We start from the raw sequence: 13968 nt of genomic DNA, 5'->3' as shown, positions 1-13968 counted from the left end.
TCACTAAGAGGCTTTCTGTGTACAATTGTATAAAGCCGTTTGTAAATGAAGATTACATGAGGCACAGTGTTTCAGCCTGATACTCTTACTTTTTACTCTAAAAGACAGTTGGTGCAGTTGAAACAGAGAGTTAATATATGTAGCTCTAAGTTAAGGCTCATTACTTTTTTATATTTCATTTTTTCTTTTCTATCATCAATCTGAGATGATAGTCCTTGAATAGGGCCCCCCCTCGTTTTTGTCTTCTTTTGCATGTTGTGCTTTAAAACAAGTTTATTTACCAATTACCCGGGATAAAACAAAAATACAAAAGATAAATAAGAAATATTCCTAAAGGATTTTTCAAGGTTAAACCTTAAAAGACCGACAATTAAAGAATTGAACAGTCCCACCATAATGATTCATTTTTGTCACCTTTGTTTTTACTTTAAGAAACCTGTGCTAAACACTGGAGGCAGTTCTTGATATTCCCAATGTGGAATACTATTAAGAAAGGTCAAAACGGGCTTGCATTTCTTATGGGTAGCATCAAATAAACAAAAGTATTGTTAGTAGTGTAACTGCTGAGCCTCATTGCATTGTTTTTCATCATTCATGACTGAGCAGAGATGAATTATGCTTATTATATCTGATTCTTGGCTTGAACAAAGGGTTTAATTGTCAGTTTATAACGGTAGCTAAACTCGGTTAGAAACGGACTCAATTCTCAAGGAAAGACAGTCAGCATGTGCTTCCATTGCTGGTAGTGATCATTACAAAAATATATATAAATGGCCTTAATGATGTTATGGACAATTCCTTTATGATCAGGTTTTATAGTACCTGTATAATGCAGCAATAGTCAACCCTACAATATCATCGCTATATCAATATTAGACGTATTTGTTAAAACAATATCATGATATTTGATGTCATGTTGCAAGTTGTGAATGTCAGAACTATTAGATGCCTTTAATATTTCCCAACAACAGATTGGTCACGTTGAATATGAATCTTTGTTGATGCATGTTGTATCCATTAAATGTTTTTTTGTGTTTGTTTGTTTCCTCAGAGTGCCCCACTTCCACTGCTTCTCGATGGGTGAATCAGGCTCACGTCGGTCCACACTTGTGTCCCGCCTGCCAATCTTCCGCCGCAGCAGCAGTAAGAGGCAGGACTCCCTCCCCTCCTCTCCCTCTTCAGGTGGACAGGGCAATGGCGTCCACACCTCCTCACCTTCCAGCACCAACTCCAGTTCAGGCAGCACGGGGAAACGCCGCAGCTTTTTCAGAACTCCATCCCTCAATTTATCAGCTAAACGGAATAGTGATCCACGTGTCAAGCCTATCAACCTAAACCTCACCCCCCCGCTGACACAGAGCACTGACGCAAATGGAAATAACCAGCAGATTTCAACGTCATCGTCAACGGGGTTCAGTGAAGGTGGTGGACGCCCAAAGTCACGCCACTCCTTTGGATTCGGCAGCCACAAGCAAAAGAAGATCTCCCGCTCTCAGACGGAGGATTTTGAAAAAGCGTCCTCTTCTTCCTCCTCCACAGCCAATCGAAATGTCTTTACAAACTGTATCAGTGGCTCAGGGGCCAATGAGGGTGACGACTCCGGGTTCCTGGATGACTACAGTGGAGGTAGTAATAGCAAACGGTCGTCACGGAAGAAAACGCTACTGCCCAAATCTTTCTCCGCTCACCACCGCTTCTCCCGGACCTCCGACCACCACAGACCTCCAGAAGTGAATCTGGAACCTCCGAGCTCCACCACCATCACTCCGGGGGCCGGGGGCCTCACCCCGGGCTCATGGCCAGGGGAGCTTGGTGCCGGTGGGGAAAGCTCACTCCAGTCCCCTATGATATCAGAGGACCGAACCACAGCCATCACCCCTTCAGAGTTCATCCCCATCACGGAGGATTCTGTGTCTGAGGTGGATGCTCTGCCAGCTCCCAGCCCCGGAACCCCTGTAGCCCCTCCTGCCTCTGAGCCCGGGTCAGATGTCTACCCAGCTCCACCTGAATCCCCACCTGAATCCCCCCCTGCTCCAGAGAACTTCAGCTTGGTTGTTTCTTCATCCCAGGTAGTGTGCCTGTTTCTTTTTGCTGTCAATCATGTATGGGTTTTGGAATCAAATGGGTTGACCGTTAAAGACAAACCGTAAACTTTATGTAAAGGTTTCGGGAATAATAGAGAAACACCATGAATTTTAAGATGAAAATGCAACTTGTCTTAGGTATGCAAAATCATTCAATCAGTAAATATTTCTTCTTGTTGGCAAACAATATTTGTTTAAAAAATGCAATATTAGAGCTTGAGGAATAGATAATACAACCACAGGTGCCCTTGGATGTCAAGAACAAAAACCATAAAGGAGGAATATTTATGATCACTGAGTGGAATCTGTGAAATGTGACATAAAAATTGAGCACAGGGCATAAAAGTCCTTTTATTGAAAGTGCTAAGGCATGAAGAGAAAAGTCCTTGCATGTCTGAAAACTGTCCTCCACATTTCACACCTTTGTGCTCACAACTTTTCCTCCTTCAAATAATTGATTCTATTTTTGGCTGCAAAGACAAAGCTCCGCAAGAGTAAATACTGTGACTGTGCTTCCCAAACATTCACACCTTGTGCCTGAGGACACAAATATATCCTCGTGCAAACCTTTTGACCCATTTCAGTTCACAATTGTTCTTGTATTCAAATGTAACATTGATAGCAACAGCTTGTTCTGTTTCTACACATTCTCAATGAAATGTCCTCTCCTCAGGTCTTCTTCACTCCAGCCCAGTCCAGCACTGAAAAACCTTTACTCCCGGACACCAGCACAGCAAACAACACAGACTATGAGACTGCCATTTCCCTCTCAGAGCCGGAGACAGCTGTACCCTGCCTACCTCTGCGGGAACAATCACTGGAAGAGAGAAGGGAGAGGGAGGAAGAGAGAAAGGAAGTGAGGGATGAGTTGTCAGCAGTGGAGAGGAAGGAGTTAGTGGAGAAGAGGAAGGCAGGTTACCAAACAGAGACCACCAGCGAGAGCGAGGCATGTGTGGTATTCAGCGAGGGGTGCCACTCTAACCCAGAGCAATCGGAAAGGAAGGCAAGAAGAACGCGCTCCATTCAAGAAAGAGGAAGCTTCTGTGGCTGCCACGAGCCAAGGTCCTCTCATTTGAGGAAACCACATGCAGGTGAGAAACTCAAGTTTACATGCATCGCCACAGTCACAAACACAGATAACATACACTACCATGTACCGACGTACCGTGTACCATGGGAGCCCAGCCAGGTTGATCCCGCATGGTAACTGAGACACACAGACATCAAAACTTGGCTTCACACTCCCTTGTGATATCGGCTCTATGATATTGACTAGCTATTTTATGTAAAACGCAGTGACAGTATTGACTTCTTGCTGTGCGGGGGGAGTATGTATGCTATGTATATTTGTTATATGTGCGTGTTGCTTGTGTCTGTTGGACATAATTTGTATTTTTGGGATTATTCTATTTACTCTTATGCTTTACCTGATATCTAACTCACTCATGTATCAGTACATTTTGCATTTCAAAAAGCAACAGAAAACATGTTTCCTGTTGTGTCCAAATATTACAATACATTTCGAAGCTCGAACTGAATCTGAAACTTTTATAGCCGTCACTCTGAGCAATCACCTCAGACAGTTCATCTGAAAAAAAAACCTTCAGTCTAATGAATACATTCCAGATGTGGGTTGACTGTAGTTTGTCAAACTGACAATCTATCATTTTACCCGAGATGATGTGTTACCATTTTCCTCACTTCCTCAGCTGTTGTAACATATTTCAGAGGAGATTTTTCAGCCAAGGCTTCCCCTCACAAAAAATATTTCTTCCCGAGATCTACAGCCCATAATTATGTTTCCCAAAAAATATTTGTCCCTGTATCCTAACCTTTTTCTCAGACTTTAATGTGTGATATGGAACATGAGATTCTGGCTGAGTTTATTACCCTTTCAGGAAAAAAGATAATTTAGTGAATCAAGTGTTGGCTTGATTAATGGTCTCACTTGGACTAGCTAACCGTGCTATTAGAAATTAGTTTAGTTGAAGCAACTGATCATTTAATTTTTGCTGATACTGAAATGTCACTTTATTAATGTGCTGCTGGCAGAGGAAACTGAGGGTTTTAGTAAGATAAGTTCAAATTAATGAATATATCAAGATTTAATCATGATTAAAAAGTACTCAACAAATTAATTAAGATAGCATTTCTTTGTTTTAAATGGACACTTTTTTGACAACCCAGTAGAAATGCTGTTGTATTTGAGTTATACTTGACATGTAAGTGTTACATGCTCAAAAAAACCCCTTCTAAATTATGAAAGCTTAGTGCGGAATCAGTTGCCTATTGTTGTTTTGTGAACACATACACACATGTAGTGTATTGCAATTCATTATTGCAGGGCAGTAGCTAAATATTGATTACAACTTGGTGAATGTTTAGCTTCCAAGCTGTGGGAACTACAAATAAACTACAGGAATAACGGGAGGAGTCTGTTGGACTCCACAAAAAACAAATTTGACCATATCCATTTCACAAACAGTTTAAAGTCCTCTGGTATGTGTTGAGCCTCTAGTAAAATGGGCCGGAGACAGGAAGTGTCAGAATAAAGACAAAAGAAGACAAGAAAAAAGACTCGTGCACACACACTTTGTACATGTAGGCAGTGTGCATGTGTCAGTGTTTGTGAAAGAGAGAGACAGGTAGGGAGCGAGTGGTTTTCATGAAGAGCCGTTTCATAACCGTGCACACAATGGAAGGACCTGGCATTGTCTGTCTGTTTATGCATATATCCATTAGTAGATCATAATAGAGCAATTATAGCAGTTGTCTGGGTTTTGCCCCCGAAGTTCATCATTCATTCTCTCATTTTGTGGGAACGAGATAAAACCGGATGGTCACAAAATACCATTCGACCAAAAGCAATACTGCTGAGGAGCTTTAGATAGGGAAATGTTTACTTAATTTAAAAATCTCAATAAGTAAGAGCCCTTTTTTCATTAATTTACATAAAAATAACCCACCGTCATACAGGAAATTGGGCTGACTGCTACCCGTTGGAAATATAATAAAAAGAAGATTATGTCTCTGCTTTTAGAGTCAGTGTTTCAACAGTTTCACCCTAACTCAATTTATCTCCTCTCATTACTCTTTCCAGCAGCGTCTCTGTGCAGCAGTGTCAGCCCCTATCATGAGGTGATGCGGATGGAAAGGCGTCTTCGCTCCTCATCTGAGGGGGCTGGTGGGCCTCGTATCCATGGAAACCACAAGGATGCCCCGGGCATGGAGGGATGTGGCCTCCTCAAACACAGAAACAACTCCTCATCCTCCAAACTGGGCAGTCTGGTAGGACTCGACTGTGTGTGTTTGATTGTATAAGTTAATTCAAAATTACTAGATTATATGACTTTTTTACTTTTTCAGGTCATGCTGAATTAGGGTTAACACTTTAGCAGATACAGATGGTGTGTGTATGAAAGATACAGTGTATTGTGTGTGTGTGTAACAGTTTACATTTGAATTATGATGTTTAGGTACAGCATAACTAACCCCAAGACAAGCACATGCACACACCCACATGCACGGCACGCACACACACAAACGCACACCCACACACTCGCACACAAAAATACACATGTGTCTGACTAAACAGTGAAGTATGTGCCACACATTTTGGAGCAGATCCAAATCACAGGGCGGATACACACATTACTTTTCATTTTCATTAATATTGCAAGATGGGACATGACCTTAGCGGAGGCTTGAGCTCTCTGAGTGCCCATCCAGTTTATATATAGAAACTTTTCACTAGAATGCACTAGAACAACATTTCAAAACACAAAGGAAAACAAAATCAATTAGAGTAGAAAAACAAGATAGAAAAAAAAGAAGACCAAATGTGAATACTTTGCTGTGCAGTTTCAGGGCAGTAATAAATTGCCCCAAATGTAATGGAGGAAAGAAAAGTAGGTAGAGAAAATGAATCCGCCCAAAACACAGCAAACAAGATAGAATGAGAATAGCACTTAATGTAACGAACGTCTTAATAATCCTAAAAGGATTACCATGATGCCTTTCTTAAACGTTTCCACGAGGCACTGAACAGTGTATCCTGAGGTGAAAACAAACAGACACACATTTGCTCATGACAAGAAATGTCACATTGAATGGCGATCTACAGTTCTGTACTGACTTTGCAATCACACACGGGTTACTAATAAGTCCTAATGTGTCATTAGTTCTGATATTCAACAGCTCAAGTTAAGCATGAGAATCTGAAAACCCCTTGATTTTCTTAGTTATATTGTTACCATACCTTGTGAGTACACATGAATACAAATGATAAGAAGAATTCTAATATTTAATGCTATATAAGGCAAAGCCCTGACATTATGACCCGGGTAAGTGTGATTAGTTTAGTAATATTACTTCTTCAGTAAATATTTCACATATTGTGTGAGTTGACTCTAACAGTCATTGCCCCCGTTTTTTGATTCATGCTTAAGCTTTAACAACATTTGCTTCAGGTGCTACTGGTATTATTGTTTATGGGTTCGCTTCCAACAATACATCACAACCATAGACTGTATATATATAAAGATCACAACACACAGGGGAATATCTGTTGGTTTGTCAATCCAATTTACTTTACCAAGGACTGTATGCTTTCATCTCGAGGGCAGGTATACACACAGCACATTGCTATGTTCTTTGCAGACTCCATCTGCTCCTTGGCACAGACTTCTAATCTTTTCTTTTCCTTTCTCTGTCGTTTGAAGGGCCCTTCAGAGGCCTACATTGTGCCTAAAGCGCAGGAGCCTTGGAGTCTAAATTCAATTATGTCCCTCCATTTCTCCTCTTTATTTCAGCCTGATAAAAGTCTTTTTTTGTTGCAGAGGGCACTTGTGAAGCTTATGGATAAGTCTGAACTGAGACACCTGAGAGGCCTTCTTCTAAGTAAATACATAAGTAAGGCAGTTGAGGGTATGAATACAAGGAAGAGAAATGGTTGGCTTATTGTATAAACAGTGTGGCTCACTGTGGTGTTTACCTGTGAAGAAGCCCTGTGGGACAGTGCAACAGTTTAGGGCCAAACAGAGACAGTAAGCTAGGTGTATATAGTTTATTTTTGACTGATTCATTACAAGGAGAGAATATAATTATCTTGAAGCTGCTAAATATTTGATTTGCAATGACAAATGTTTACTTCTAAGTTGAGAGAAACTGCGAGGTGTCTCTGTGAGGAACGCTGTGTTTGCTTGAGCTGTTTGGTGATCTCATTCCAGTTGCTATTGTTATTTTTGATATCCCATTCGGGTTGTCGAGAGATATTTATTTCCACCCCGTAAACACTGTTGGTTGCTCATATTTTTCTCAGTGAGACAGTGATAATATGTTGGCAGGCTGGCAGTGATTAAATTAAATTCCAGTTGAAAGGAATAACTTAGGACGTTCTGAAGAAATTCTCTCTCGTCTGAGAGAGAAGATGAACACATTTGAACTTTTGTTTGTAGGTTGATTGACATTCAGTATGTGGCAGAATAGTTCAACTGCAATCCATTTGAATTTGACTGTTACTTATGCACACCTGCATTCAAAGCTTGCTCGCTAGACTTGTTAACAGGATGCCTCTTGTTTTCATATCCTCCTATCTGAATGCGGCCTTGTAAAGCCTTGATATCATAAGTGACACTTGTAAATAATTATAGAACAGATAAGGATTATCTTCTTATCCGAGACAGAATTTGTTATTACCACAACCAGACGGTTGGGTTTTTAAATGAAAAGCAATGAGGATATTTGTACAGTATGGTTTTGCCCACGGACAGCTTATGAAAGCAGTACAAATGATCATACACACATTAAATCACATTTCAAATCACTTTCTCTGAAGCTATGCTCCTTGATACGAACTTGTCACACAGATGAGCTCAGAAGACAGTGGTGGATGAAAAGAAAATCATTTATATCATGACATAACCATTCATAGTTATTGGCAGCAAAATAAGCAGTATTATTGTGTGATTTAATTATGAATCAAGACAATTTAGGTAAATTGGCAAATGTGGTTTAGCACCATCTGTTTGCTGGTGTTTATTCTTATAAACAATAATCATCATGCTGCATTTATTTGCATATTATCAAAGAAAATGTTCTTAAAAACAAGGGAACACTTATTGTACAATATGGACTTGGAATATGTATACCACATGTTCACATACACACATGAATACATTCTGATATTGCATTCAATCCCCTAATTATAGCTAGTTATGTTTAATATTTTATGGCAATTATTAGAAGATAACTTGTTGTTCATATACTAAATGTGTTAATTTTAAATTAATTACCTGTATAGAGGCTATTAAACAGTAAATGTACACTAAAAATGGAGTGAGGAGCTCATTAGTAGCTATCAGAGAGAAATTGACTTCCTCTGCTGTAGAAACAAAACTTTTCTTTAATTCAGTGACATTTTTCATCGACAGGCTAAAGAGCTCAAAGACAATATTGATATTGGGAAAAACTCCACCTTTAGGTGCTTTCTCTTGTAGAAATCATGTTCACATCCAGACATATTGCAGAGGTAGGAAATAGCTATCTCTAAGTTATGACTGTAGTCACATTTTCTGCCTCGGCAGCCTCGCACACAACATCATCTCGTAAAGTTGTATACTTTACAATACGTGATAGGACTCCTTAATTTAAATATGTAACTCAAATTAATGGCCATAGTGAAAATATGGATACTGTTGCTACCAAAGTGTACTCTATAAAGCACTAAAATGTAGTATCTCTCTTAAATTGTAAAAGGCATTGCACATTTAATTTGAAATGGATGTTTGCTTAGCTCTGGGATGAGAGATTAATCTGTATGTATAGGAGAAGATAGTTGCCAATAATAATAATAATAATGATTATAATAATAATAATAATAATAATGATAATAATAATAATAATAATAATAATAATGATTATAATAATAATAATAATAATAATAATAATCGGTTTCTTTGCATTCAACAGATTTCCCATTTGACTGGACATTCAACCTTTTGTTCCCTCAGGCACCTTGTAAACACAACTGGCTGTGAAGCATCTGCTCAGACAGAATGAAAGTCATTTGTTAGTCCGTATATTTTCCATCGCCAGAAGCCATAATACCTAGCTACCAAGCCAAATCTCTCTCCCTTGATCTTAACGCATTTATCACCCTAGGGCACTGAATAAATGTAGTTTTTATAGACTGTATGTGATTTCCTCAGAGTATGAACAGAAACCAGTGCATTTTATGGACAGGAAAAATCTTTACTGATGGATTCTCTAGGAAGACTCAATACCCTGGTTATGTACTACATCGGCCTGATTGTAAGGTTTTACGTGTTGTTTTTATAGTGGTGAATGGTCAGGCCCCTGTCATATCATATCTCGACGAGCCTTATTGCTGCTAAATATTCTCCACTAAAGCCCTACTAATGGTTCCAAAATGTCGACATATGACCAAATGTGACCGGCCCATCGCTGTCGGTATTCATGGAGACTGCTATTGTAGCAGGAACTATCACCGAAGAGGTTTAAGTACTTTGACTGGTGTTTATATTTCTGAATGTGGAAAGATTTTGTCAGCAAATTAATGTTACAACCGTGTAAAAAGGTCACAAAACGTTACAGATGTGTAGCTATTGCCCCTCTCCCTTCAATATAAACCATCTCTTGGGATTATTATTCTGCTTGTAGGTTAAGAGATGGAGCCATCTGTTAAGATTCAGACTTGAATCTGATATTATCTCTATTAACTCAAGGATTACACTCAATCAAATCACATAAGCAAGGGAAAAAGGTTACATATCTGGGTTGTAAAATCATATTAATAGATTTCTGTGGTTAGAGGGGCAGATTTAAATGGGTAATTTAGCTTCAAATGGAGTCTGTGCAGTAGTATCACACAGAATGGGTCTTCATTTCTTTTCCAATACCTTTCGCTATTAGCTGCCTGGATGGAGTTCTTCTGTTCAATTGCATTACGTTGAAATGCATTCTGGTCTTTCTCTGATGTTAACTGCGCCGAGCAGCTGGTGAAAAAACAGTAATATAGTGTTAGACATTAACACAGTACACTTAACACAATGGCCTCACGTGTTATGTACTTGGAGAACATTGATTTAGCTGTTTGGTAATTATTCTCTCTCGTTCCCTCTCTCCCTCTCTCATACACGCACGCGCACACACACACACACACACACACACACACACACACACACACACACACACACACACACACACACACACACACACACACACACACACACACACACACACACACACACACACACACACACACACACACACACACACACACACACACACACACACACACACACACACACACACATAGGACAGTGCTGTAGTTAAATAGTTAGGCAAGTCACTAAGCATCGAGTGTCTTGTACAAGAAAGGGAGGAGATCAATACTGAGGTTGTTTATGTCCAACCAACAGTGATGAGGGCTGAACAGAGCTGGTTAATGGAGTTTCTGCTGATACTCCATGTGACTGCTGCATGTAGTTTTCCGATGCCTGATATTTACTTTGGTTTAACTTTTTAATTGTTTGAGTGCATACAAGTTCAATCCTGTAGTAAGCAAATATTCAAAATCTTGTCTAAAACGTTGATTCAGGTTTTGAAATGTAGTCAGAACAAGGTCAAAGCACTACTAAAAGGTCAAAGCACTACTAAAGTTTCAAACCTCATTTGCTATCATCTACTGCATAATGAGCTATTTTGGTCTTGTGAGGTTATCAGACTGCTGAGACATGCTTCATCAGGACAATTCAGGGCACTTTATGAGATGTAGAAAGTATTGGGGTGCTCATTATTACCGGTATGCTGTCCATATCACATCTGCTTACTTATTTGCAAATAATATATAATTTGACCCAGGGATTGCTCAGGTTTTTTTAGGTGTAGAATAATTGGAGCGAACCTGCTGATTGTGAGAGTATTATACCAGGGAAGCGCATGTTGGCAGAGTTTTTACACCTCACCTGGATGTGTCTGTGATAATAAGGGAACATGATCAAAAAAGTCATTGTTTTTTTAGCAATTATCCTGCCTGCTGCCAATTCTTACATAACCTTATCTATTTGTATATATGTACAACTGCAACAAATACACTCTTTTTAGCAGTGGTGTGTTGGGTTTTTATCAGTTTGCCAATATTTATTTATGTAGCTATATCTACAATGGTTTCCCTTTGATGACCATGAGATGGCAGCATTGACTTTCGAAATGCAGCTGCACCTTAGAGAGCACAGGGCATCATTATAACCTCAAAATAAAGCCAAGAACAAAGGGTGGGGCATTCTTGAGGTGGGGCATTCAGTGTTGAAACATCACTTATTATAGTCAGGTAGCTGTAGCCCGATTGAGAAATAGGGATTAAAGATACAATTGTAATTTCTAACATCTCAAGACCCAGAATACTACCATGAAATATTAAAACATGCCTCTTGTTTTCAAACTGTTACAACCAGGGTTGGGGAACGTTTGTAAAAGGTTTTATTTGAATTGAAAGCTATTGTTGGATTTTGAAGAGCATTGTCCCTGATGCTATTTACAGAGAACATCTTGTTCCCTGTAAGGTAGATGGAAAAATGTTTAGGTTTTATAGATAACAAAATCAGGTTAATGGCATCTTACAAATGCTTTGGAAAGTTGGTTTTGTGTGTAAACAATTTTAGGAATCACATGTCGTTAATGGCTCTATTTTTAATGGAGAGAGAAGAGAGAGGGGTTGCAGTCGAATTGTCCAAAATCAGCTCCTATCGTCTTTTCCTATCCACTATTCCTTGATCTCTGTGAAACGTCACAGGGTTAAGGAATAGTGGATAGGAGAATTCAAAGGATTTACTCAAAGAGACTGCTGTGCTTTGAGAATCCCACTGCACTAAACTATCCAACGTATTTATGATGCGCCAGCGGACGTCATAAATGTGCATCTGCTGTGGGGAGACTACAGTTTTCTATACAGCGAACTACATGGATGTATAATAAGAATGGCGGTCTACTGTAAACGCATCTAGATACTTTGCACCGCGTTCTTATGGTGTTGTTTTATGCTGTATGAACGGGGACAACAGAGAAACATATATTCTTCATGACCAAGGTTGGAATTGAAATAAAAAAGGAAAGTGAAACTTATGCTTGTCACCCTCCGGTCCACACGTATTAATCCACATGATCCCAATACGTATGATTGTAAGAAAAGATCTTAAAATAAATACAAATGTATTTATAATAAACTTGTTAGTCCTTACCTATCACTGTGTATATAACCATTAAAACATGTTTTAAAAGTTCAAGAAACCCCACAGAGCTCAGTAAACACTATGAAGTGTTGACTTTATTTGAAGTAACGTTCATATTTCTCCTTTTGATTATTATAGTGTTGAACGTTCAAAACAAAGCACTTTGGCAAGTTACCACATAAGTTGTAAAATGCTTATTAATAAGTACCGTAACTTTCATGATAATAATTTCTCGGTCATGATCGGTTGTTTCTGTGAACGGCCAAATATTGTGAAATGGCAAATGTTGCGGCCGCAAGGCATTGTGGGGCAGCATTTTCTCCTTTCCTTTCGTAAAGGAAGGTCCTTGGTTCCTAAACTAAAGGAGGTTATAAAGGAAGTTTCAAACCTCCTTTGCTATCATCTAGAGAATTCGAACGGCTCTTATCATGGCGGCCACTGAGGGACTTCCGGGTCATTTCACCCCGATAGGAAGGCTCCTAAGCTAAACTAACAATTTGACTGCAACCAAGGATAGTAGATTGTAAAGTTGCTCTTGTTCAGCAGGTACTTCTTCTTTTACGAAGCATGGGGGATGCTGACAGATGTTACACAGCCTGATTTGGCACATTCATTGCTCTCACTAACTGAACCCTAATGATTCCCTTATAACAGGAGAAACAATATGTGTTCATGAGCCTAGATGCTTACAGTATGGTGAGGGACTGGATATTTCGTCAAGTGGAGAAAAGTGAAAGAAATATCATCAATAAATAACTATCAAGTGTTGATGTTGGGTTTTCTGGCTGTGGAATCTTTGTGAATGACTACTATACTTAGCGAATTAGGATTATTTTGATACAAATCCTTATATAATTTGCTTGAATGTTGTCATATTTTAGCCCTATTTGAATTAGTATGTATTTAGTTTTTCTTCTTCATGATTTGCTTAACCTGTAGGATATTCATGAGATGAGTATTTTTTCAACTTACATAATCATATTACTATAGATATAATAATGAGTATTTCTAATTATTATCTTTAGATAGCTTTTTTCAGTTTTGTCTTTTTTGTCTTTTCTCTTTAGGATGTTTTGAACTACCTGGGTTCGTCAGAGCTTGATGAAGATGATCTTATGTTGGACCTGGACCTTTCTGATGACCAGCGACATCGACATGGTAATTAAAATGTTTTTACTAAAGAAAATCTGCATCTCAATGTGAAGCATAGGAAAGATACAGATAGAGCTCACTTTTCCACACTGAACTTCATCAAGCAAACATATGTCCACATATTTATGCAGTGGTACTTACTTAACTATTATTTAAATACTGAAGGGGTTAAAGTCAAATGCATAATTCAACACTATCCACAGCTGGGTCAAATACTAGGTCTGTTAGTTTTTGTTATATTTCTCAAACATCGTACAGTAAGGGCTGCTTTTAAAAGAAGCTAAATGTTCCTGGAAATAAATGATTTTAAATCAGGAGTGAAAATGGTTTGTTTTCAAAATTCTCTCCTTTTATCTTTCACTTCTCAAGTGAACATCTGCTCATGTTCACTCATTGTGTTACTGATTATTTGAACTCTCCTTTTTGCTTTCCCTCTCTTCACCCGTTCTTTATTTATTTTGTACTTGCTCTCTTTCTTTCTC

General features: G+C 38.8%; 1 protein-coding gene across 1 annotated transcript in view; it reads left to right on the top strand.

The window, feature by feature from the left end:
• The window catches only part of ccser1 (coiled-coil serine-rich protein 1), a 136379-nt gene that overhangs the window by 3656 nt on the left and 118755 nt on the right, over positions 1–13968 (top strand). Inside the window, 4 exon segments of the mRNA XM_034234800.1 lie at positions 1052–2069; positions 2758–3175; positions 5188–5372; positions 13402–13492. Of these exon segments, the coding sequence (XP_034090691.1) occupies positions 1077–2069; positions 2758–3175; positions 5188–5372; positions 13402–13492 (1687 nt within the window). The 5' untranslated portion in view covers positions 1052–1076.

Source organism: Gymnodraco acuticeps, unplaced genomic scaffold, assembly GCF_902827175.1.
Source record: "Gymnodraco acuticeps unplaced genomic scaffold, fGymAcu1.1, whole genome shotgun sequence".
Classification (NCBI taxonomy): Eukaryota; Metazoa; Chordata; class Actinopteri; order Perciformes; family Bathydraconidae; genus Gymnodraco; species Gymnodraco acuticeps.
Note: the sequence above shows the minus strand (reverse complement) of the source record. Positions and strands in the feature narration are given on the sequence as shown.